The following is a 27,205-nucleotide window of genomic DNA, read 5'->3' on the forward strand; positions in this document are numbered from 1 at the left end:
ACAGCACTACTGTTAATGTCATTCCACTTTCATTCCAGCTATAAGTTAAGTGGAAACGTTTTGCAAACATTTTGCAATTACCGCAATAGAACTGCTTTCCGTACATAGGAACTTTATTTTTTTAAATAGACATAACAGCAAATAGGTGGAACGGTGTTCCAGTGAAATATCCCCTAAACCGGAACAGCTTTCCGCATACCTCTACCTATCACCCGTAACATAGCTTCACACACCTCTACCAGGAATTATGTTTAGGTAGGCGTGACGCGGTCCCACATACTTAAACATGGTTCCAGCTATATCTACGGGAAACTATGTTCCGGGTGAGGACTGTTAGAGGACTGTGATGTAGAGGTATGCGGAACACGGTTTCCACACAAGTGGATATTTCACTGAAACATCGATCGACATATTTACTGTCATGTCTATTTAAAAAAGTAAAATTTAGATATTCCGAACACATTCCCAATTACGTAACTGAAAAATATAAATAAAAAACACGAACGCAAAATTAGTGTTCGTGTTTAAATCTCTTTCTGTAATTCTGTAGTCTTACGTGCCGAAAGCACGACTTGATTACCAAGTACGTCGTGGTGGGAGACTCCGTATTATATTCAGAGCCCCTCGGGATCCTTAACGGGCACCTAAATCTCAAGTACACGAGCGTTCTTGCATTTCGCCCCAATAAGAGTGCGGCGGCCGCGACCAGGACCGAACCCAGGACCTAGCGCTCAGTCAGCGCAATTCCATAGCCACCGAGCTACACCGGTGGGTAGCACTGTGACAGATATAGACGCCTCGATCAATCAGAAGCACAAACGCAACCAGAGGTCCCTCCATCCGTGCTTTGTTACTGTCCTCTCGCGTTTTGTTTCCCGCGCAAGCATCTGCGCTTGCAGACCTCGTATCCTTGGCCGTGCTAGACGGAATTGCTGACACGAAGTATGCGGTATACCTATTTTAATGTGAAAGCATTTGATGGCCCATGAGGCGGAAAATCCGGCGCAGTCGTCGGCGTCGGTGGAACCATGGTGTCCGAAAAAGCTACGAACCCTATACCTTTGGTGGGAGTCGAACCCCACGACCATGGTTGTTAATTAAGGTAAAGTTAATTAACGCACAGTTAATTAAGGTAGAGTTGATTAAGTAATCCACGACCGCTTTCGCGCCGACACGGGTCACTGTAGATGCGGGACTCGTTAGGCACCGCTGTTGGAAGAAACCCTTTGACAGGGCTGGCTTGGAGCACTGGGTTACGTTCCACTTGGTCTGTGATGGTCTTCAATGAACATCTTTGATGCCAACTTGGGTAACTAGGTGTGTGTCACCAAGAATGTGCCACTCTACAATGACGATCATAGGCATAGGCATCTGAAAGAGCATGGCATCTGAAAGAGCTGTGCTTAAATCTCGTAGTGGTCGCAGTGCTTTCGCATTCATCCACATAGGGATAATTAAGTGCTGCTTGAATTTTCATCCCCACCTCGTCCCTGTTTTTTATTCGCCAATGTTTTAATTGTGCCTTGGTTATCTCCCCCATTGACCTATGAATGGGACACGAGCACAGTCGAACACTCGAACAAGTGACACTCGAACAAGTGAGCAGTGGTGTTTTGCAGCCACAATACCTTTATGTTTATTTTGTCCCTTTAATTAAAGTTTGCAGAGAGTCAGCTTCACTGCTTCGCCCGATGGTATCCCCGTTTTATTGTAGTAGCAAAACGTTTTCATCTTGTTCTTCCTTTCGCTGGAAAAGAAGAAAGCAACAACAAACCCCAGCCATTAGGGCGGAACCTCTCAAAACACAGTCTCGCTTTTTAACGCGACAGCGTTAAGGGCCCGGTGTCGCAGAAAATCCGGCGTCGGCAACCGACGCCGGCGTGCGATGTCGGCGGGTGGCGGATAAAATCATTCCCAACCACGCAGGCCGTCCGAATATATCTAGGTACATGTACATGCCACGCCTTCTTATATGTCGTGCGGTATATGCGGGTTTTATTGCCACACCATTCTATCATTACTGTTGCTCATACCTTGTCTTGTATTCTTGGCAAAGCTATTCCTCGGAATTTTGAGAATGACAATCCACAAAAATATTATGAAACAAAACACCCACAGTTCATGTCTTTCATGTTAAATCTTGTCAGACTGAAATATTAAAAGTACAAAATAAAAACGGAAACCTGAAAATTATGCATTTTTTGGCGTGGCTGTGCAATATCTGCGGGATCGCCCCACGCAAGAGGCCACGTTTCTACAAGAAAGCTCGCCTTCGTGCATAGCGTTCGCCGGCAGTGTTTCCCGGTAACCATTACGGTTGCTTAAGCAGGAGTTGTCGGGAAGCATGAAAAGCAGTCAGGGATCTTTGAATGCTATCGCGTTCCACTCTTAAAAGTGAAGCTTAAGCGTCCTCCAATTTTTTTTCTTCGACAAGTGTTAGGCTTTCGCTATCCGCGTACTCACGAGAGACATCCGTCATGAACTTAAATCTAGAAACGTAAAATGCAAGTCCTGGTTCTAGCAAATTCAACGGTGTGTCAGACTACGGCAAACTTTCGGTTTCTCAAGAGTGCATCTTTCTTTAACGATAGTTCTATTAGTACGCTGCTCTATGTTTCATGCTCACGCACGAAAACTGAAGGCACAGGCCAAATTTAGAGGCGATTTGTCGCTCAGAGAGGAGTTTTGTTTGACGTAAAAGATTGTCTGTGTGTGCAGTATTACTTATAATTCATCATACAAATTCTTGCGAATATCTTTATTGGGGAGTATGTGCATGTCTGCGAAAGTTTGTGCTGATTGTGTGTTTATGTGATGACTTTATGCTATAGTTATCACCCAGAACCTATCGCATGTCAAGCAATCAGACAGGCTATCTCCGGTTTCTCATAATAGCCTGCATCTCTCTCTCTCTCTCTGTTTCTCTCACCATAAAAGTACCGTATTTATTCTAATATAGGCTGACTATCTCCTTTTCTTTATAGAAATTTTACCGAATATTGTTATCAACCTATATTCGTAAAAAGAAATGTTAGGCCTAACGTTAGGGGACAAGAAGAGAGCGGTGTGGATCAGAGAGCAAACGGGGATAGCCGATATTCTAGTTGACATTAAGATGAAAATCCTGAGCTTGTGTAGTTCAAACCCTGCTCAAATCCTGCGCTTAATGTAGCTCCAATCCTGCTCAAATTATGCGCTTGTGCAGTTCAAATCCAGCGCTAACGCAGCTCCACTAACGTGAAACCTGGGGAAGTGCGAAGCAGTGATGCGCCGGTGTTTCCCTTATGTTATTCTCGTGCTATTCTTGCACAAGTGAGGAGGAATGGAGCGCTTGTGGGGTGGTGGCGCCCTCTCTTGCGCTGGGCTGGTACCAGACTGTCGTTCCGGAAGTGATTTTCACGATTTTCTGCTAATTCCCGCATATCCCTGGCTCGTACCCGCATTGGATATGCGGGTATGCGCCACACGTGATTTCATTATCGTAAATCAGTCATGTTAGTCATACATTCGTACCCTTCCATGCCAATTTTGGTATATACCAAGTGAATGAGACGTGAGTTTTCGGCAGATATTAGAGAGATTTAGATTAGGGGGACGCAAGCGTAGGGGCCCCCTAGCTCTTGGGGCCGTGGTACTGCGCACGCGCATGCCGGTCTGCGCGTGCGCAGTGGGGGCCCTACGCTTGCGTCCCCCTAATCTAAAGCTCTTTATTGTTTTTGTGCGTGACCACGACGACATGACACACATTAGACGCCAAGAGCACGGGCCCCTAAAGTGCTTCGAACTTAAAAATTAAGAACCTCGACCGACATTCGTGAACAAGGCTAACGCAATTACCAAGCCAGCGTAGTTTCTCCGTTGCGTCACCCGTAAAGCCCGTCTGGAGATTACCCAGGCGGGCTTTAAAAATGCTGCGTATCCGAAGAGGACGGCTTCTCTGGCAGTTCCGACGGGGGATGCAGTTAGGGCCCTGACTACCGAGATTTAACAGTCGATATTTCGTTCTCTTACTACATAGATAAAATTTGCGGAACCTTCCTCATTTAGGAAGTATCACCATCTTAATACTATACCCTATCGATCACGAACTGATGCATTTAAATGTAGCGTCTTCCCTTTAACCATTGAATATTGGAACTCGCTGTCTGGTTCCATTCGTTCTTCCGTTGCAGGACTTCTTGCTTAAACTTGAATATTATTTATCTATTTGGTTGTTGATGTTTTTCGCTCTCGAGCTGCTTTTGTTTGCCCTTTTCTAATGCTATACAATTGTTTAATTCCCCACTCCTGCCATAGCCCTAACAGGGCTGTAGTATGTAAAAATAAATAATAAAGCAAAGGTGTGTCATCTTCCAAGTACAATTTTTTTCTAAAATGGGATGGGTCGACCTATACTATAGTAATTATTTTTATTGCGAAAGCAGTTATATTGTTACATAATAAGGACACTAAGGGCGCATTTCTGCCGTCGCCGTCGCCGTGAGGTTCTGTATAATGTATAAAGGCTATAAAATTGTCGCCGCGCACCGTATGCTGTATGAGCGTAGCTCCATGTGCGTAGCTGTACGTGCGTATTCTGTATGCTGTAGGAAAGGGGGAGGGGGTGCGTTTTACTCCGGGCGGCCACGACAACAGAGCGCATGGCGGACTGTGTCCCCGACGCAGATGAGTTTCAAGATACAGCGGCGCGTGAGGCCGCGCGCGCGCCCGGGCCGCTGCATCTTGAAAGCCATCTGCGTCGGGGACACAGTCCGCCATGCGCTGTTTTTTCGTGGCTTAGTTCGTGTTGATCCGAGACGCAGCACGAAGGTCAATTCGCTCGCTGCCGCGCTTCCTAACTCCAGCGTTTGGACAGTGAGTTTCCGCGGTCATCGAGTGAGGTGTTCATGTTTGCTCGTGAGCGCTGACACCATGCTTGTTAGTTTAGATAGTAAGCGAATGTTTACAAGTTTATGCAGCCGATAAAGCTACTATCCTTACTTCGTATAGCTGTTCGCTAATTTGCTATCGCAATCGATGCTTCCCCTTTCGGGCGAAACTGCGACTTTCCTTCATTTCTCGGCGAGTTCGATGTATAGCGCCTATGTTCTGGTTCCACCTTTTTGCGAGCAAATATACGGTACGTGTTTTATTGCAGTGCCGCCGTTCGCCAGCACCGAGTTCCTCGCTGTCAAGAGACGGTGCGCACACGTACTCGGATGGCCCATGAGGCGTGTACACTCGTGCAGCAGTTGTTCGAAGCGCGAACCTCGCCTGTCGCGAGTTATAACCTCATATGGAACCATATCGAATGATGATGATGCTGATGATGATGATGACGACGATAATGATGATGACGACAATGACGACGATGATGATGACGACGATGATGATGACAATGATGACGATGATGACGACGACGACGACGATGATGATGATGTAACCACGCGATAACAGAATCAGCCAACTTAGAGCTTGTTAATTACCACCGCTCTAAACACCTGGCGCATACTCACTGCGTTCTCAAGGGCTTGTTCATCGGCAACACCTCGACATACCGGAGCAGCATGTTGCTGCGAAAGAAAAAGAAACGGCTGCTGGTGTAGCGGAAGGAGGCCGCTTGCAGCTCGCCGATGTAGGTGTCGGTCTTCACGACGAACCCGTTCTTCACGGCACCGAAAAGTCGCAGTGGCCTGTGCGTACGCGAGCAAGATGATCTGTGGTCAGGCGATAGCGTCACAAGGAAACAGTGTGACATGCGCAAGGCGAAGGAGAGAAGAAGCACTTGCCGACAGAAAGCTCGGTAACCACACAACACAACGGAAGAAGCACGTAGAAATACTGAAAGCTAACTTGCAAGTGAAAGATGAATTTTCAAACGTGTGGGAATACTGGTAAAAATTCAGAGCCCTTCCACTATGTGAATATGGAAGACCAGCGAAGCTGTTGGTTTGTTTAATTATATGTTAATTTTTTTTAATTTGGTGGTTATGTTAAATGGTTGAAAAGACACAACACATAACTTTGTTTGTCTTGTTTTTTTTTTAGTTGAATTCACTCGGTCACCATATTGATCATTGCCTTATGGTCGCTATGTTAAACTGCAATTGGTTGTCCATCGATTCTGGACAAATTTTGCTAAATGTGAGATCAATGCATCATCTGTTGCGTGTTGTTGTTGGCACATCCACTTCATTGCAACATTTTAAGCCGAAACGTTCCAACGTGAATGATGAGATCCACCTTCCGTCGGGTTTGCCGATGTCAACGTTAATGTCCCGCATGACGACGATGGATGTGTTGTCGTGCGACAACCAACCGAACGCGTCAGTCAGAAAGACTTCGATCTCTCTCTTTGAGGTTGCGGGAGGGATGTGTACCGCAGCAACTACTGCAGTGCCATCTTCTAGCCTAACGGCACAAACGTCCGCACAATCTTCTTCTTCCAGGGGTTTTACGTTCCAAAACCAGTTCTGATTATGAGGCACGCCGTAGTGGAGGGCTCCGGATTAATTTGTGACCACCTGGGATTCTGTAACGTGCACTACAACGCAAACACACCGGCCTTTTTGCAATTCGCCTCCATCGAAATGCGGCCGCCGCGGCCGGGATTCGAACCCGCGATCTCGTGCTCAGCACCAGAACGCCTTAGCTAACTGGGCCACCGCGGCGGGCGCCCGCACAATCCGAGACGGTGGCATCATTTACGACTGGCATATCGTGCGGGGTGGCACTCATGCAGTCGGTCTTTGCATAGATGGTGTCTCCACCCGCCCGGGACTCGACGCTCTTGTTGTATCTCAATCCCGTGCGTCCATTCATTGACAAGGATAGTTCGAGGACGCATTACAGGTCCCCGAGCACACAGGGGTATGTGCCATTGAGCGTGGACACTTTCAGCAGCTATCACCAGGATCGGCCCGCATGATCTTATCGGCCGCATGGATCGGCCCGATTTGGTTTTTGTCAACATCTCGGACATAATTTTTTTCCCAGATCCTAGCCATAGGCAGCGTCACTGTAAAACAGGAACCGGGAATAACATACAACGACTTCGGTTATTGCGCTGTCTGTCGACAAGTTTGCTATGCCAACTCGCCCAACCTTCAAAGTTGCAGAAAACCCACACTGTGCTGGCTATAGAACGGCGTTTAGTAATTGCAAAATTGACGCAAGCTGGTGCAGTGAACCTTATGCCATTCAACGATCGAGGCAGCTATAAATGGCTCTTTCAGCTTAACTGCAGGATCCTTCGCGTTAAAATTCTGCACGGAGGCGTGGAAAACGGGAGGAAGAGAATTCTTCCACCCGCGCGCGCAAGAAATGATTTCCATTTTTTTTAAATCCTAGAAGACCGAGGATTGCGCGCACAGAGATGTCGTGCATACTGCTCAGATTTGTGTGAGACATTGGGTTCATGGACTCACGGTGACACATCTTCGTGACACGGAAAGAGACGCTCAGCCTTACCAAGTGTAGGTCAAAAATGTCAGGCTCACTCCACCTGTGGCAACACTACCACCAATGCTGCCACCACATGGACGTGTGGACCATTTGTTACCGGTTCTTAGTACCGCACTTGTCTGTTTTGTCAGGCGTGGAAAAGAAGCATGCGTCGTGCTCTGGCATACTACGTATATGAACTTAGCAAGCAGGGCAAAAAAACATGGTAGCGCGAGAAGGCAGCGAATCATTAATGAGACAGCCGATGATTCATATAACAGCAGCCATTAATCGAAAACAAAATTGCCTATATACGTACTGTTTATTAATCTCGATCACGGCTCTTCCTCGGGTGCCATCCAAGATGAGAACGAAGTACCCAGTGGCAAAGATTTTTTCTGTTCTCCACAGCACGACGTTGACGAAGAAGGGGAATGCTGCGCCAAATCAGATTACTGCGTCACTCAACATCAACTTTTAAAAACGCGTGGCATGTGTCATCTCTTGTTAAGCCTAAATTTGTAAAAAATGTCGAAGGTGTTTTTTTTTTTTTTTACTTGTGCGTTATGTAATGACATTATGGTACACATCCTGGTATTCTCATCTGCGATTTTCTGCTACTTCCCTGCATTATACGTGGACGCTGCCTCGTGTGCTACGGTCTTTGTCAGGCTGATTGTTTTTTGTTCCCCGTACTGAGACATTTGTAAGTCTAGAAGAGCAAATACAAAAATAGGAGTCATAGCATCCTTTATGTATCCCCCTATTTAGTATCCATGCATCAAGAACGGTGCCAGCCAGAAGCGAACACTGTGTGCCAGATTTGTGAATTCTGTAACTCCAGCATTTGCAACATCTAAGTGAACTTGTGTGTAACATTTTACTTTTCATCGCACTCACATTCAGTAGCATGCTAGGCCTGTCGTCAGGTTTCAGAGCAATTATCTCTTAAAACGACGCAACCATTACCGAATACAAGCGTTAGCTGATGCCGCAATATTCGCAGAGGACACTCAAAGTCTGCAGTAGCTTACATGAAGACCAATATAGCCGATGACAACCTGCGGATGCAGGTTGTCATCATGGTGAGTGGTGTTCGTGGTGTTCATCGTGGTGAGATGAGTGTTCAAGCCCAACCTCGTTCTGGACGCCTGCACACATTCATGCGCATTGTTTTTTGCTCCTGTGTGAGAAGGCTCGGAACAAATTTAGCAGAAACACGTCTCACGAGCAAATCCTCCCTCAAAATCCGCTGGCATGAGCTACAACTCGCGTCTGTCTCTATCGAAATTTAGTCGATCGTGAAACGACTATCCTCGTTGATTTCTTGCCGGATTTTTTCAATGTTTCCCTCGTTTCGCGACGTTGCAGTTAGTCCACAACGAGGTTGGTCTTCAACATTCATCTCACCACGTTTAAAGCACCCAAACCAGTCGAAAACTTGTGTACGGCTCATAGCATCCTCCTGGAAAGCCTCTTGAAGCATTTGGTGAGTTTCCGTTGCCGATTTTTTAAGCAGGAAGCAAAATTTCACACACACTCTTTGTTCTTTTAACGTTGGCATAATGACTTCGCTAGCGGAACACGCCAACAGTCAAAGAAACACAACACTACGCCCACACGTTCAGCTGCACACTGACGCCATCTGCACAGTCGTTTCGTGAAGGACTCTACAAACCCCATCTAGCGGCCGAACTCTGTACTACGTCTACGACTGGCAGCGCCCTCTCAGTACAGTTTTTTTTTGGTCCCCCCTCGTACACCGCTGTACAGCTCAAAGAAAATTTCTGTATAGTTGTGCCACATAATTCCGCTCGCTCATTTCCATGACATCGTGGTGGAGACAAACTTATTTCGATATCGGCGTCAGTCAGAATCTGTTTTGAAGATCTGAATAATGGATGACAGTTGTAGTGCGTTTTTTTTAACGGAACTCGCTTATAATTTTAAGTTATTACGAAGTCTAGAAGCTTTGAGAACGCCCTTCGCCGGACGCTCAGTGCTCACCTGTACTACCAAGGTCCAAAGTAACTTTATTAAGTACTGTATTTATTAACACGAAAGTGTTTTATGCCGGGGTCCACCAAGACTTCACTGACGTATTTCCGTCACGGAAATACGTCAGCTTACAATGCACACGAACATAATACAAAGAAAGAAACCAGAAGAAAAAGTTCCACAAACATGGAAAATTTGGCAATCGAACCCACGACCTCTCGGTCCGCGACGATAGATCACCGAGCGTTTAACCCATTGCGCCACAAACGCATTTGCAGAGAGCTACACAGACGCGTCTTATATATCTAACACTCCTCCGTGTACCCGCGCTCTTGCTCGGGGCGGTGCCGCCGCCTACGAGCAGAAAAGAGAAGTACTGCATTATGACACTAACGCGCACCGACAGTGAACGCTTCGGTGGTCTCAGCACTACGACGCCTCGATGCCAGCATTCGAAGGGACGCTGGCATCAAGAAGCACTACCAACGCCAAATAGGTGGCGTTCACCGTACTCAGCACAGCGGAGCGTGGCCTCCGCAATTAGCTCTGAAAATGTTTCTGAAGTTGATCGCGGAGGCTGCAATTACGACGCGCTGTACGCGCTGATTTGACTCGGTGACGATTCAGTTACGTGCTTTGTCTTGCGCGTTGTATTAGTGTGTCAGTTACGTGCTTCGTCTTTCGCGCTGTGCTAGCGTGTGCAGCGTAGTGCAGCTTCCATATGCACGACGGTTGCTCATGGTCATCGACGTTGGTAGTCGTGATGGAGGAGACGTGCCACCAGGCGTCAGCGTGGGTGCATCAACGCCTAAGGGCGCTTTAGCCACAAAACACCAATAGACATTATATATCAATGTGCAACAAACATTACACTACTTCTGTGAAGACACGTTTCACTTTCGTGTTCTATACCGATTCCTATATAAGAGGGATCAACCACATTTTTTATTCTGCTACACCCTGTTTAAGGCTATAACCAATACAGTCTAAGACACAGTGATATTTATAAAGGTGTACATTTTCCATTTTTTATAGGTATAAGCGTCGCTTTTTACTTTAAATATTGGCTAGAGCCGTCCATGGTCGTTTTGGTTAGGTGTTGTGAGACATGAAGGTGGCATCGGTGTTAATAATAACTGCAGCTGAAGCACGTACTTCAGCGCCAAGTGTCATGTTGCACATGCTGTGACGTGACAGCTAGCGGCTAAGTTACATATTACTGGCTTCTGTAACTCTTAATCCATTAGATGTAAATGTTTGGCCTCGCAAAACTTGAGGCATTCATATTAGCTTCAGTTTCAGTTTATTATTCATACAAGATACATTGTTGGTTGTTAGTAGCATTGATTAAAGCAAATTACTATTTTATTAAGCATATTACCAACACGTAAAGCAGGAAATTATGCAGATCCTCCTCAGTGTGTGAATCGGTGTGCACGAAGCTTTCATTGCCAGCAAGGAAAAAATGATACATCGCATCACGAGAGTTTAGAGACGAATGCGTCCCTCAGCCACCATCGTGGACCTTGACGAGAAAGCGGCCCTTTTGTTCAGCAATAAAATGTTTTGAACCACAACACACCTATGACGCAGGTGCTTGACCTCGGGGAAACGGGCCACAGCACTGCAGTGCTATGATAGACGCGTAGGGAAATTCGGCAACGAAAGCGTCCCATAACTGCTATCTTTATCGGCATCTAGATGTGCGCGCTCATTTTTTATAACTATAATTATGGCTAGGCGACACGCCTGACGTGCCAAACGTGTCAAAGAGCTGGCTTGGACGAGATCTCGGGAAATTCGTAAAGGTGTTTTAATCCATTTTTTTAGACATTCGTCCATGCGTCCATTGTTAGAGCATCGTCCAGGGAGAACCGGATTCAAAAGCAGCCATCGGAGATGTAATATAATATATAATATAATATGTACTATAATATTTATAGTATGTATGTATATATTGGCCACATAAATGGCAAGACACACAAAATGGAGAGGGGGATAGGTGGAAGAGCCAAGGAAAGCTGTCGCTTTAAAGCTAAACGAGGCGCAAAAATCATGAGCCAATTCCACTCTGTGAAGGTGGATTACCAGCGAAGCTGTTCAAGCACATAGGCGTGTTGCTCCTCGAGAGTCCGGACTATACGCGGCCTCCCCATTACGACGGCAGGAGAGAAGTGAAATTGAAAAATGGAGAACGGCAACTTGTCTTGCTGGTTTTTTATATACAATCGCCTGGAGGACGGGACCGCCGCCCCAAGGAGCCGGATGAAACTAGACACGCGTGATGTTTCGACGGCACCGTCCACTACGGAGAAGCTGGGATACGGAAACTAGATACGCAAGCGCTTGGAACGCCGACAAAGAGAGGGCGCTGTGAACATAGACATATGGTCGATGCGGGTCGCACAGCAGCAAATCTTTGAGAAACCTTTATTATCTACCTGGGAGTGTACTGATCTTTAAAATGGTACCTATTGATAACTTATCTACTCAAAATGCACACTGAGGGACGCCAACGAGCCAGCTGTAGAAGAAGACGACGAACGCGCGAGCAGTGGCACGAGTGCGCTTGCGCGGGACCTGGGCTTTCGCACACGCAGAACAAGAATGCGCGAAACCCAAGTCATAAACAACTTCGCTGTAAAAAGACAGATGTTCACAGGAAGTAACGAACAGTGATTGAACAAGGGATGTATCAGGCTGGCAAAGACAAGGGGACAATAAGTGCGCTTCCCAAGCGGTCTCTTTCCCCGAAGCCAAGCAAAGGCAACAAGTCGCCTCGACAAGAAGCAAACTGGTCGTTGTAAGGGCCACAACTCTAGTCGTTGGCTGGACAGGCAAAGTCTGCTCACCGGAACATTGGCTCCAGCCTGAAAGCTCCCTTGTTCGACTACTGCTAATCACTTCAATAGGCTTTTAAACTCTCCCACAAGATACCTACATACAACGTAAATACACACAGAAAAAAATTGGAAAATCCCCGTCTCTTCCAATCCGTGAAGATGGTGGAACAGCGAATCTGTCTTAGTTACACCGAGTGTTACGAGTGTTACATGTGCATGTGTTGCACGAGATGCAATTGCGTAAACACAAGTAAACACAGATCTACAACAGGAACTGATATTGAAACGTTCTGAGGCGAGAAGAGGCTGCGACTTCCTACGCCACTCGACGAATGTCCATGCAGTTCTGCGGTAGAAACCTGCCGAACCGCCGCCAGAGGCATAGGCTGGGACACCACGCGCGTTCGACGCGAACGCGGGGAAACGCGGACGGCGTCGGCAGCAGCTCTGCGCGTTGATTCATTGGTGTTGCTACATATTTGCGGTTCTCTCAGTGTTCTTTTTTTCACGTGAGGTTTGTCGCTGTGTTTTGGAGTGCTTTCTTTCGCATGCAAGTTGCGCCGCCCCTTCTTTCCCGCCAGTAATGAGAGCAAGCGACGATCCCGTTCACGAGCCAACTCTCGAAGACGCTCGCGGTAGGCAGCATTATCCTCAAAAGTACGCCTTACTCATGGTCTTCCCATAGTCGCATCGCAGCTGGGCTGCGATGCGCGTTCGTTATCCGAAAGGCGCGCCGCACAGAAACATCTTCTCTTACACCCATCGCCTCTCCCCTGGCGCCCAGCGCGGCCTCTCACTGGTCACCTGCTCCCCCCAGTGCGCGCCCTCTCATTGGTCGCCTCCTCCTCCTAGACGCCTCTCCTCCTCTGCTTATCACGTGACTTGCCCTACCCAGGCGCGGCTCTCATCCTCTCCTGGAAGCGTGACCTGCGTAACACCGGACAGACGGCGAAGGCTCGACCAACAGCTCAGCTGTTAAAGCAGTGCGAAATGCTTTTGACACAAGGGAAATTCGCTTGCACTCTAGCGTTCAATTAAAGCCGCATACCTAAATGACATTTGGGTAGACAATTCAGTGTAGAGCGAACACGTCATCTGTTGTAGAGCGAATACGCCAACACATAGCCGCTTACCGCAGAAGGGCGCCTCGGCCATGGTGTGCAGGTACATCTGGACCGAGGTGTTGTCCGCGGGCTTCCAGGCGTCCGCGTGCATGCCCATGCGTGCGCACAGGCGCCCGTTGTTGCCGCAGTCCGAGCAGCGGCCACTGCGGAACGTCTCGAACGAGATGCACGCGTAGGCCAGTGAGGTGCACTCGCGCTCCGTGATGCTGTCCAGGAAGTAATCGACGGCGCGCTCGTGGTTGCACACCACCGACCGGGCAGCTGCATGACGTCATCACCGGTGCACCACCAGAGTTAGAAGTTAGAGAAGAGTTAGAGTTAGAAGAATCGACATTTTTGGGCGAGTTGGTACTGTTTGAACATCTTGAAGGGACAGCGCAAAAACGACTAAGACAAAAAGCAGGAAAGACACAGGACAGCGCTGTCCTGTGTCTTTCCTGCGTTTTCACTTTTTGCGCTGCCCCTTTAAGATGTTCAGGAGGTTAGATAGGTATATCCTGACGGGGGTAGTCATGCGTGCGGGTTATTACAACGTAGAGCAGTGGTGCGTAGGCTACCAACGATCCGGGTATTCCAACACGAACGATTAATAACGCCCTTCGTTTCTAGCAAACTCCGATGAATCTCAGCAGCAGCATGAGAGTAATCGATCGAATGATCAACTTTGATTGGGTTCAACGTTCCGAAGCAGCACAGCTATCATGGACACCATAACGGAGGGCTCTTGATTAAATGTTACCATATGAGGCTGTACCATATGAGGCTGTATCTGAAGTCCACGCAAAGCGAATTAAACGAGTTTTATTTGGCATTACAAGTACAATAAAATCAAACCGCGGTGGCAGCGAAAACAAGCTTGTATTCAGCAGAAGATTACCACTGAAATACCACGTAGAGTGAAGGCCGATTGAAACACTGTCGTTCGCTTCTGCGTCTCCATTGTGTGCGTTGACGTCATTTTACGGTAGTTCGAGTCATTATGTTCAAAGCGTAAGAAAAAAACAGAAAAAAAAACAGACGTAAGAACGTGTCTCGTTCCAAAGTGTTGCGACACACATTTCTTAACCTATACCAGCAAGTTATCATGCAGTACTTTCTTGTTAGAAAGAATACTTTAAGGGGAGAGTACTCCTTTGAGAGTACTGAAGGAGATGGCTCTGGCATATGACACCGTGATGCCATGAAACATGGTTCTCGTTACTACGTTCGCGCAGAAATTGCTAATATAGTGCCCGTACCCATATGCCATGTCGGAATCTGCAAGCGACGTCATGTTCTAGCCACGAGGCAATAAAAATTTTAGACAGTACTGAACAGCCTACATTTGCTTTAATGGCGACATTAAGAAGAACTATACTCCGTTGCATACATCGCCTGCAAAGCTGCGGAAGCCAGAGAGACCTCTTGCAGTGGCTGCGTCTGCACTTAGAAATAGTTCGATGTTCTTGATTGCAACTGTGCGAAACTGTTTTTAGATGCGAAGCAGCTTATGGCGGGAGCTTTGTCCGTCCATCCCACGGCATCCCACAGCCCCACAGCGCATGCGCGTCCCCTGCCCCTCTCTCTCCTCTCCTACGCTCCCCCCCTTTCTCTCCTCTAAGAATCCTCTACTGTACGGAGCGGCGCCCACGTGCCACACCCCCACAGGACATGTGCGTCCCCTCCCCTCTCTCTCTTTCCTACGCTCCCTCCCTTTCTCTCCTCCAGTAATCCGGAGCGGCGCGCACGACAGGTGGTGCGACAGCTGCATACTCCGCTGGGGGCGCCACGGTAGTTCCGCGGTATGAAAATGACGGAGCGCGCGCGCCTCATTCTCTCTCCTGTGCAGCGCCGCGATGAGCGCTCGGGCTGCTGCCAGGAAACCATCTCCCGCTCAAGCTAACCATCTCCCCGCTGCTTCGCATCCGCACATGGTTCCCTTTAGTGGGAGATGGAGTAATTTTTTTATATAGGCTCAGTATTGAATGAAACAAACTTTATTCCTTAGAAACAAACAGTGGTCTACGGCTACTAATGCGTCGTTTTAGATCAATTTGTCTTTCGTTGCATTTCTTTTCGGGTTTTCGAATGGAAGCCCGCGGTAGCCTCAAGTGCACGCTCGCGCGAGCAAAAACCCGTTGGTGCGCAGCGAAGCACGGACGGAACTCCCGGAATGATAAATTTTCGTTACCAAACTTCTTGCTTTGCTCCCACAGCGTTGCACCTGATGGCGGAAACGAAGTATAGAGGAAGAAAAAAAGCAGCTTTCTCGTGCCCTTTGCTGATACACTGCGCGCACTAGGCTGCTACTCCGTTTCATAGCTCAGCGTCTTCTTTTTGTACGTCTGAGCAAAAGATTGGGTCCCTCTCCAATTCAGAATGCAAGATAATGGCTCGGTCAGTGATCCAATTCTTCGACTCAACATGTTTTTGCTTGACCCGACAGTCAAACTCTTGACTGCATCATTTCCTAAGAAGCTCTTAAAAGGGTAATAAGCCAGAAGTCCTCCCGTCAACCGCCCACGTGATCCTCTTATTGCGACCCCTGGGTCCCCGCACACATGCAGATAAGAAGTACAGACTGCGCATGCCGACCTTGAATGGCACCCTTGGTCAGCGTAGTCAGTATCGGCGAGCTCTTCGAGCAGCCGGGCATCTTAATGCCGCCGTTGGGGTAGAAGTCAAGGTGTCCGGCCGGCTGGTACATGCCCAGCCCTTCGGCTTTGTCTGAAGGAGAGACATTGCGACACATGATTGGAACAAAGCGGCGGGGACAAACCTCGCTGTCTTCAGCGATCCCTTGGCTGACGCAACGCCTCGAATCCCAGGCTTGGAGATAGGCAGCGTACCTCGACCGAAATTGAAACAGCGCTTCAATAACACTCCTAGACGATTCCTGCCGAGTTGTTTGAGAAACATGTCTCTACACCAGCACATTTGAGTATAGTGAGAACTAATGAGCTATAGAGAAGCCGGGGGGGGGGGGGAGGAAGGAAGGTTAACAGTCGAGTTTGCTACCCTACATATGGAAAGGGGGTGGGTAGTGAAAGAAAGAGAGGATACCGTAATTCAGATCAATCACGTGCCCTATGCACAAGGCGCAGTGTTTCTAGAACCGCGCACTCGATGAATATGTATATTTAAGGAGTGCAGAAAAATAAGAGGCGAGGACAGAAAATAAGGATTAGGAAAACACAGGACAAGCGCTGGAACGGTTTTATATACGGGTGTAAGAAACTTAAAGCTGTAAGGTGATGCGGTATGTCAACAATATAAAGTTAGCATTGTTGCTAAGGCTACGGTTTGTAAAGCTCAGTGGCAGCTTCAGCCGAGGGATGGAGCCGCTCTCCAATCCCAGGGGTAAAATGCAGGATAGTATTATGCAAAATAATAAGTAAAAGATAAAGGTAAGCAAGAGGATAATGTAGGATTGGAGAAGAAGGGTGACAGAATAGATCTGTCCTTGAACGAAATAAACTTAGGTCACATTAATTTCCTGATAGGACAAGTTGACACCTGTCAGCAGCAAGATACAAAGGGGCAGTCTCTAAGTATCTATCTATCCATTTATCCAGAAGTCAAGGCGATGCGTCAAGTCACGGTAAGTTATTCAAATACTGCGGTAAGCAGCTTAAGAGCTGTAAGTTTGTACGAACTTGTGACGGCAGCGCAATTAAAATAATATCCGCAACGTAATGGACGCGGCGATGTGCAGCCAAAACCTTTGACCCTATACGTTTAACCTTATCCCAATAATCTGATACATTTTACAACACACGTGACAGTCTTTAAACGTGACGCGTGCAAAGAATAATAAAGACATTACAACAGCGATAAAGCATAAAGTGTGCCTTAGCCGGCTGTACCATCGTTTGGCCCATGTGAGGGCCCATAATACCCGTACGGACCCTCAAGTTTCGACATCAACATCCGGGATGTTAACGTGACGCACTTGACCTCTCGACTTGCCCTGGTACTACATCAAGCCCGCTTACACTACCTGTCTCCAAAGGGCCTTGGCTTTGGCCGCCATGCTGATGTCTTCCAGCGTCGGTTTGATGGGCTAGCGCTCACCCTTGTGCATTAGACTTTTCGCGTAAAGCAAACTTTGTCATGTGTACGCCTGCTATTGTTTTTGTTATTTAGGAACTGTTAAGCTTTCTGACTTGATCTAATATTTTCTTTGGTTAGACATAGCTACATTAAGGTGTGCAGTTTTTTTTTATCTTACATATGTCGAACACCGATCCGCCGTCCGTATGTAGAACGTCGACTAGCCGAGCGTCGGTCGGGTCCAGGCGTACCTCCTTCGGCATGTGCTGGAAGTAGGGATCGGCTGGATCTAGACCTGAAATAGTCAGATTCTGTGTCCTTATGGCCCTCTAAATGATATTTCGTCATCGACGATCTTATGGATGCCAAAGGACAATAAAATACGACATGTTTCCGCGACATCACGACAGTTGACGTCCGATCACTGGACGATGAAAACAATCTGTGTTTGGTGAAGGAGTAAGGCTCAGTACGCTGTCAAGCCAGCGTACAGTAATCTCGTTTCTACATTCTTAGGGAAATAACGAATTTGTTGAGTATGTCGGCGGTCAATAAGTGCTAGCGTAACTAAGCTAAAAGAAAGAAGTCATTACACACGTAAGTGCTCATTCGGTGCGTCACTGCGCAAACTTTACCATCGTTAGCAGATTTAGCAGAAACAGAAATGCTGAACTTCTAACTTTCGAATGCAGTGCACTTTATTGCACATAATCGTTTAGTCATTGCCATTTTACGTGACATCACGATAAATAGGCCCTCATGACAAACACTAAATCTACCAAACACTAAAGTGCACTTTAAATACTTAAGCTCGGGACAATTTCGTGACAATAGGTTGGTTATTAGAGCAGAAAATTAGTGTCAAAGTTCCATTTGTTGAATTACGCTAAGTAATTTACAATTAAAGGTCAAATTTTTTTCTTTCTTTAATGTCCCTTGTGTCCACAGCAGTGCCAGGGCTTATACCTAAGACCTCCAGTCATCCCTGGTCAGGACACAACCACAACTTCCATTATGTTTCTAAACATCTTGATTGATCTAATCGCGCCATCCAACTCGCTGTCGGCATCACTTCCTCACCTTCCATTCAAGTTTCGTGGTTGACCACTAAGCTTCGAAGGTTAGCACTAACACGATGCAGCAGCGATTAAGTTTTGTTGGAGGATGTGTGTTGTGTTCGTCTGTGTTCGTGACGTGCGATCGCGTGCGCGGTTACGTGACACTCGAGAACGGTGCGAGACGGCGTGCCGCTGGTGGCCCCTGCCGTTGTGTTCCGGAACTGATGGCGCTTCTCATAATAGCCGCCAGATGACTGATATGGCAAGGGAATTTAGGGAATTCAGCTGCCCGTGGCGGGTTTCTGGCGGGACAACAACTCAAGAGTTGCACTGTGCGTACGCGTGCACGGTCGGTGCGGTCGCTATGCTGGCGTTGTTCAAATAAAGAAGTTTTCTTAACTTCACAATGTCGCTATACGCTACCGTGAGCGTGTCTGCCAAATTTCAAGACAACGGTTGAAAAAAAAATGAACACTATGACAAAGCTCGCCTGTGATCCGTCCCAGCCCCGGAAGCCTCTCGCCAGCGTATCCGGCTACGTGAGAGCCAAGGCTGTGACCCAGGATGTGGAATGTCTCCCGCTTCGCGCCAAACGCTTTCTGTGACGTCGTTTACGGATGAGAGGAGGGGAAAGAGAAAGAGAAGAACGTAGTGGCCGTTGAATTGCACACACTTGTGATACCGTGTTAGAATTGTGGCTGTTTGGTGGAGTTGGTTCAATGTCATGAAACATCGCAGCGCAATAACGCACGGATGGACAGCAAAGAACGACAGAAGAGCGCACTAGAGCTCGTCTGTCGTCTGTTGTTTTTTTATATGTGCTCTTGCGATTTAATTTGTCGTGATAGCATATTAACCCGAATTTTATGCCCTAAGCACTTTTTTTTTCTTTTGACCTCGGGCCCTCGCACAAGGTGAACGGCCATAACGTCGAATCGTCTCCATATTTAGTGGTCGTTTGTTTGGTTCAGTTTGTTATTAGCCCGACGAATAATTACGATCCTATTAAGAATCATTAGTCTGGTCTTAGTGCACATCGCGCTCTGCTTCATGCATGGTCTTCGAAAGCATACTTCTGATTCCATAGGAAGGCGCATTCAAGCCTTTGATGACTGTACCACTGTACTTCGTATTACGGCATCCGTGGAATCGTTGCGTATTGCATTTTCATTTGTATTTGCATATAAATACAAATCAGTACAATGTGAGTGTCATGCGGATACATATTCCGCGGATCTTAACTATACGTTGCGCGTAAAGGGGAATGCTAGCGTTGTACGGAAAGGCAGCGAGAGATGTTGGACAGGATGGAACACGCACTCGCAACTGGCGTTTACTGGAAGACAACTTCACCGCGACCACGATCGCGCACGTACTGAAAAAATAAGTGTAAAGCTTAGAAGAGGGGAGACAAGTAAGGTAATAAGGTGTGTCTAGCTGCCTTTCCGTACCACAGTAGCAGTCCCCTTTACCCAATATGCCAGACCAACTAGCCCCAGAAGTTTACTATTCTGCTAATTATATATTCACCTCCAACTTGTTGACCAGCAGAGCAATCTCGGCGCCAACCAACCTCGTATTGGCTGTCGCCTGAGTGTAAGGCAGAGCGTTGCCGCCTTGCCAGTCAACTAAGATGATGTTGAAGTCTCCCACCATGAGAAAAGCCTTCGCCATTTTCTGGAAATGAAACATACGCGGTATATAGCTAGATCGGGGTGCCGTTTGTGGCCACCACACACTTAGTCGAATTACACCTGCGTGTGGGCCTTTACGCACCTTTAACTCACGCGATTATACCGACGTACGACTCTCATTTCATTAATAACATTTACAAACAAGCAATCCACATACCATTGAATTTCTGCCAGAACAGGTGATGAAACTTAAAGGGATCATCGTGTTTGCTTATAGGTATAATGCAACTGTAATACAACTGTAATACAATTTTACAGTGGTGCCAACGGGTCCCCCTAAACATTCACAAAACAGCAGACTTCAGTGAATCCTTCTGATCTTATCTAATTTACTGTAACAACAGCATCCTCTCACAATAGAGACCGTCATTTTGTTTGCTTGCTATCAGATATCTTGTTACTCAAGTGACTGTGATCACCCATTACGGGAGAGCGGTCACGAATCCAATGGTTATGCGATGGTTGGTTTGATGTGGTAGAAGAGTTCTGTATGAACTGAACTATAGTGTTTAGGCGGGTAACTGCATATTTTGTGACGTTAGTGAAAGAAAAATGTTGTCAATCATATTGCGACTACCTTGCAATGAACAAAAGCTTGTACTGAAAATTGAAAAATTAAACTACTGGGATTTTACGTGCGAGGACCATGATCTGATCAAGAGGCAAGCCCTGGTAGGGGACATTGGAATCATTTTGACCACCTGGGGTTACTTAACGTGCACTCAATGCACGCCTCACGAGCGCTCTTGCATTCCGCTCCCATGAAGTGCCTTGTATCTGTATGGTATGCAATAATGCTATACATTGTGTTGCCTGTTATGACATGATATTAGAAATACGTACTCGAACTTCAGCACTCTCAGACTCCCCTAATTTAAGTAGACTCATTTAACTAAGTTCAATTGTATAGCTTTATAAAACAATTCGCGGGATTGAATCCCGGCCACGGCGGCCGCATTTCGATGGCTGCGAAATGCAAAAACACCAGTGTACTGAGATTTAGGTGCACGTTAAAGAACCTCAGGTGGTCCGAATTATTCCGGAGTCACCCACTACGGCGTGCCTCATAATCAGATCGTAGTTTTGGCACGTAAAATCCTATAATTTGATTTAAATTCACAGATTTGTGTCCATAGTCCTATGATATCTTTTGGGGGGTAGGGTACTTCTTCCTTTATTTCAAATTACCGAATTCCGACAATGCGAATGCAACAAGTTGACTTGATATGTTTCATTATGGTGACGCCGTGGAAGCATTCGACGTTGTTTTCCGGTACCGCGTCGTTTTTGGCACGTCCTCCATTCTGTGTACGTGCTATGTTTGAGACTGATAATCAACATTGTCGCGTACACCTCGTGTGTGACGTCGACCGCGACGACACAGAATTTCACCATATCCCCCCCCCCCCCCCCAAAAAAAAAAAAAAAACTACTACGCGATGCACACAACGGCATCCTCGTGCGTTAAAGTACTTTCCTTTTGTGACCTCTGAACCACATGCGCAGACGTCAACGCTCTCATAGTCTCTGTGAAGCACAAAACAATGCACAAAATTCTGAGCTCTATTGCTGCGTGATAGCGCAGTGGTTAGAGTTTCCGGCTACAAAGTCCCTATCGCTGCGTTGACGTAAGTTCGAATGGCAATGGCGGTGGTACGAAAGTTAATTTAAGTACTCATTTGGCAACCCTCCGCGCGTTTTGCTCACGTTCGCATGCAACACCTGATGTATTGCAACGACTCAGGTGTTTCACATCTATAACGAAACCGTTGAATAGCATGCCGTATTTTATGAGCAAATTAGTGCGCTTTAAAACGACCAACGGGTCGACATATTTTATACAGGTAATATGCAACGATTTATTGTTTGGCTAAGCAGAAAAGACACAAGCTCCCTGGCACCCGCCATGGGGATGGAATTTCTGTCCTATATAAAGCCGGTTTGCTATAGAGCTTGGATTCTCCGCAGCGGGAGAAGTGTAGATGCAGTTCCTTGTATGCAGTGGTACATAGCCAAAATAGTGTCGGTGGTGGCCATAATTGTTTTTTTTTATTGCGATAGCAATTATATGGACACTCCAAAGCAGATTTCTGCCGTCGGCGGTGCCGTCGCCGTCGCCGTGAGGTTCCGTATGACGTCAACGGCGATGAAATCGTCGCCGCGCTCCGGACGCTGTATGTGCGAGTGAAAGGGTGCGAGGGACGCGCCCTTTCACGGGGAGCGAACGCAGGTCGGAGAGCAAACGCGCGTTCTGCGCCGTGCTCCCTGAAGGGCTGCAGAATTAAGCATCTCTTTCCTCCTTTCCATATATAGAGAGCAAACGCAACTTTTTCCGTCGCGCGAAAGGCTGTGGGGGGACGGGAGCGAGGGAGGGGAGGCGACGTTTAGCTGGGGCACCAAATACGTATTTATATAAAAACGCCGCGCACGTTCGGTGCGAACGCGGGCAAAACGCCGACAGCGTCGACAACAGTTCTGCGCGTTGCTGGTGCTGCTGCCTGTCCAAGTTTATACAGCTGATAAAACTACTATCCTTACTCCGTATAGCTCTCTACTAATTTGCTATCGCAATTGGTGCTACGCCTTTCGGGTGAAACTGCGACAAATTTTTTTTCTATATTTTTTCGCTTTATGGCGATGATGAAACTAATGACGAGGAGGCAGCCTGACGATAACGTTCGTCGATGACGACAAAGGTGGTCATCAGCGTAACGGAATGGACGGATGGACAAAGTAAATCCAGTTTTGAGCTCTTAATTGTTATCGAAGTAAAACTTTCTTCAACGGCTATATAGTAGAAGCGTGCTACTTGACACATATACATAGAAAAGGATGAACAAGTCGAGCGTCACCGCTCACAGGTACAGCTTGCAATGGCAATTACCTCGCCTGTCCTTATCGGTGGTTGCGAGTCAATTTTCCCCCTTGTTCTCATAGCACTGTCTCTCCAACTATATCCCAACAATAAATTACCCTACGACTCTTCTGTACCAGACTTCGGGTACGCTTTAAAGCAAGGGGGTCGAAAATAATTCTGAGCCGCCCACTACGGCGTTTCGCGTTGCTTTGGGATGTCAAACATTTTACTTCAATTTATTAACGCGATAGCGTTAAGGGCCCGTGTCGCAGAAAATCCGGTGTCGGCGTGCGCTGCCGGCGGCGGGTTCCGCCAAAAAAAGATCATCCCGAACCACTACCCCGCAGACCCTCCGCGTATTGCAGAGGCGTTACTGAACTAATCGAATTTCTCAAAGTAAAATGCGTAAGCAAATTTGTAAAGTCCGATTTACACACAACCTACTGACATGATTGCATCGGATTGTAATTTGAATATGCGAGAAAACATGATTCTGTTACGCGGAAACTCAAACACAGACAGAAACAGAGAAACGTTCATGTTTGCATTCGGTATAAGAAACGCGTATATTTTTTTTTTCTAAAAAATGTTTGCCATTTGAAAAGCCCTCTCGAAACGTAAGGCACGTTCGCGCCCTCACCGTCATCCAAGCCCCGAAGAACACCGTGTCTATCCAGCCGTGTATCAGGATCTTGGTCGGCCTGCTGGCCTTGAAGGTAGTTGACCTGGCGACCTCTGCCGGCGTCGAGGACCACTTTAGGAGCTCGCCGCGCTTCGAATTCTCCCGCGAGTATAGGACGAACCGTGTGTCGACGTGTTCCCTCTCCTCCGGATAGAAGTTTATGGGCCGGTAGATCTCGTGGAAGAACGGCCCCTCCATCTTGAAGCATCCGAGCTCCTTGAAGCACTTCTGGTCGGGCTGTCCAACTCCTGCGAGGGTAGAGCGTTAAAGATTCTAAAAAGGGACACCCCATATTCGAGAACGTTCCCCCAACTAACGATCCACCTCGACTCGAGGATGTTGGTATCAGCGTCACCTCTCGACGGAAGTAGTCACTGCGTTTTAATGAACGCACCACAGTAATTCTAAAAAAGTGTAGCGTCCTCTTCAGCCGAGGGGCGGCGCTGTGCAAAACTCCGTGGAGTGAAGGAAGATCTTCGAGTGTAAAGGATCGTTTGAGAATACGGTGTTTGGAGCAAGTTAAATCTTACCAAATGAGTAAATTGCGCTTATACAATGGCTAAAAAGTAAATAACAGCCACTGTTACAGTGCGTATAGGTATTTATTTATTTATTTATTTATTTATTTATTTATTTATTTATTTATTTATTTATTTATTTATTTATTTATTAATTTGATACCTGCTTCAGCCTTTGCAGGTATTACAGCTGGAGGGAAATGAGGAATGAAAACAAATTAACATCTATTAAAATACACATAGCGTGGTAAAAATCACCATTTGACGCCGTGTATGTAGTTTCTGGCGGAAGAACATTCCATTCCCTTATTGTCCGAGGAAGAAATGAAAAGCGGTAAGCGTCACCCCTAAACAAAGATTCGTAAAGTTCCTTCTCTAAAATACGCAAACGAGACACGCAACAAATAAAGATGGGTGTCTACGACGCCTTGATGTTCCCGTACGAGAATACCATGACGTCATGGATTTTTACGGCACCCGCCCGAGCCTAAACGAGCCACAGATCTAACTCCACGCACCAGTGGGCCATCGCCAATGCAAGTTTTGAACACTAGCTAGACGGTACAATTTCCTTTCAAAGGTATTTGCAAAGGTCTGCGAAGCGGCATGCATTTGTTGCGATGCAACGATTGGCCAAGAAAGCATGCACTCTTAAAAAAAAAATTGCATCCTTGAGTACTTAACCAAACAATATTCGTCAGTTATCTTGCTTTCATTTCGTTTCCTTTCCTTTCATTAACGCTGCGCTACGGGTCTTCGAAGTCACGAACGGCTCCTACGTTTCAGCGTGGCATTGCGCTCCTGACAGGCAAGTATCGGGCAAGCAATGCTAAAAAACTTGTAAGTACACGCATTATATATAGATGATGATTATTGTTAGGGGGGTCTAAGTCCCAAGGGGTGCAATTTCTGTTTCCCTGGTTTTCTTCTTTTTTATTTTTTTTTTTCAGTAAAGGTAACTTGTGAACTGCAAAGCCCAAGATCACTGCTCCTACACAATGATTATGGCTAAAATATGTGATTTAGAGCGGAAATTTTGACGAATGCGTGGATAGAGGTGTTAAAAATAGTCGTAATTTTTTTTTTATTGCTAGGTTTTTAGTTACTCACTGCTTTCTACATTTTTCTTTAATATTTGAAGTGTTAGCAAGACCACGATCGAACATTGGCTCGGTATTCACATGCCGAGCCAATCGATACGATGCTCACCTGTGTAACTTCAGATGCAAATTAACTAAATTTATTAATAAAATATAATCAAATAAATAATTATGTCCGTTGCCATCTTACCTCGTGCCGTGAGCACTTGTTTCCTTAAATACCCGTTATTTTTCGCGTTATCTCTATATATGTTCTTTTTTTCCCTTCAATTTCCGAATACATTGCGAAATATGATTATCATAAATGCATCTATATTTTTAAAAAATTCTGAAACTTACTCGATTTGTTGCTGACGGCCGACGCTGCAACAGTCCAAAACAGCGTCGTTATCAATGTTTGAAGGCCCACCCTCATGGTGCGGAAAGGCATGATATCGCTACTCGGATAACAGGTCAAAATAGATGAGACGCTTTGTAACACGATATGCCACTCATGTAGAACTTATCGTGGTCATTGTAACGACTAATCAACTATAGCATGCGCGCAACTTCATATTTTCTATCGATTTGCTAGAATATGCGTTCATGCAAAGAGCAAAGGCAAAACAGAAAAAAGCGAAGAAACCTATCCACGTGTAAATAGGCGCGCGGATGGCAGCCTATTTTTAACAGCATCGATTGTCAGGCAGCTTGTCAAGCTAACTGTCAAGCGATTGTCAAGCTAACTGACAGCTCGGCACCCAGGTTGCTTTTAGTACAAACAGGTGTCGTTAAAAACAATTCCACCGAACTTTTGTAGCGTGCTTGTTTGTTGCTTGCATATTTATTTCTTGCGAACTTATCTTTTTGGGATAATTGTTTTGCCATTGCTTAAAATCCATTGGATTGGTTTGGCATCTCTCAACTATTAGTCGCAAGAACAACTTCGCGGCTCATCTTTTAGCTGTCGCATTCTCGACGTGTGCTTGCCACCTGCACGACGCCAACCTCAATTAAACAAGAAAACAAAAAGAAAACAAATCAAGTAAATTTTGAGTTCCTCAAGATGTCGCGCCGAGAATACTGATGCCTGTCTATAGCAGCTCGTGTGAGTCACTTCTTCACCCTTAGCGATTTCTTTTTTTACGCCTCGATGAAACAATCTGTTGTGTCGTATATGCGTGCATGGGCCAGGTACATGTACCTGGCCTTCACCACAAGACAGTTTCGCGGCTTAATTATGGCTTCCGAGATCAGTGCACGCCACCACATCGTGAAGCTCGTGTTATAACGAGCTTTCTGGAGAAGTTACCTGATAGAACTCTGGCGCTAGCTTTAAGTATTGCGGTTGACAAAGCATGGGAATCATGGGAAGTACATGGATTTGCCTAAACTTCGTCCTTCTGGCTTCAAACGGCTTTGAGATATTGCGAACTGACCACTTTATACGCATTATAGCGTTAAATATACAATCGTTCTCAATAAATATGCACATGCATGGGTACTTCAGAAAACTGTGACGTCTGGGAAATTTATAAAGTGTATTGTGTAACGCCATAAGCACGTTTCACGCCAAACGCATAAGATTAGACAAATCAGTGTACTATCCACCGCTAGCCATCGCCAGAATTCGCTCTAGGAAACTTTATCCCTGTTATTTACCATTCACCCGAGCCTCGATCTTGCGGCGCACTTCCTGAACCCGAGAAGCCTACATGAACCCGAGAAACATGGGTCGAGTCGGCTTGCCCGGCTGAAAACCGGTCATCGAGTTCATTATAAACGTTAGCAGGTCGGGCCGAGCGAGCCTCGAGGTGAGTTCGGACAATCTGCATTCAAGGCAGGGGCTGATTCCCCCAACCCGCGTAGCAAGATGCATGAAAACGCAGTTCGACTCA

General features: G+C 46.6%; 1 protein-coding gene across 1 annotated transcript; it reads right to left on the reverse strand.

Moving 5' to 3' along the window:
- Positions 1–1,609: 1,609 nt before the first annotated feature.
- Positions 1,610–26,067, reverse strand: LOC119433823 (pancreatic triacylglycerol lipase). The gene is made up of 10 exons (XM_037701081.2): positions 25,668–26,067; positions 23,669–23,958; positions 20,008–20,154; positions 18,968–19,076; positions 17,598–17,714; positions 15,962–16,093; positions 13,397–13,648; positions 7,742–7,859; positions 5,496–5,672; positions 1,610–1,747 (listed from the first exon to the last, which is right to left on the reverse strand). The coding sequence occupies exons 1-10, from the start codon at positions 25,756–25,758 to the stop codon at positions 1,654–1,656; spliced, it is 1,527 nt and encodes a 508-aa protein (XP_037557009.1). The 5' UTR covers positions 25,759–26,067; the 3' UTR covers positions 1,610–1,653.
- Between the last annotated feature and the right edge of the window lie 1,138 nt (positions 26,068–27,205).

Source organism: Dermacentor silvarum, chromosome 11 (assembly GCF_013339745.2).
Source record: "Dermacentor silvarum isolate Dsil-2018 chromosome 11, BIME_Dsil_1.4, whole genome shotgun sequence".
In the NCBI taxonomy this organism is placed as follows: domain Eukaryota; kingdom Metazoa; phylum Arthropoda; class Arachnida; order Ixodida; family Ixodidae; genus Dermacentor; species Dermacentor silvarum.

Bases quoted from the DNA above. Each gene is read 5' to 3' on its own strand.
- LOC119433823 (XM_037701081.2), bottom strand. From the start codon at position 25,758: ATGCCTTTCCGCACCATGAGGGTGGGCCTTCAAACATTGATAACGACG. The intron at 23,959-25,667 runs GTAAGTTTCAGA...CTACCCTCGCAG, and splicing joins GGCCGTCAGCAACAAATCGA to GAGTTGGACAGCCCGACCAG. The intron at 13,649-15,961 runs GTCGGCATGCGC...GACGTCATGCAG, and splicing joins GACCAAGGGTGCCATTCAAG to CTGCCCGGTCGGTGGTGTGC.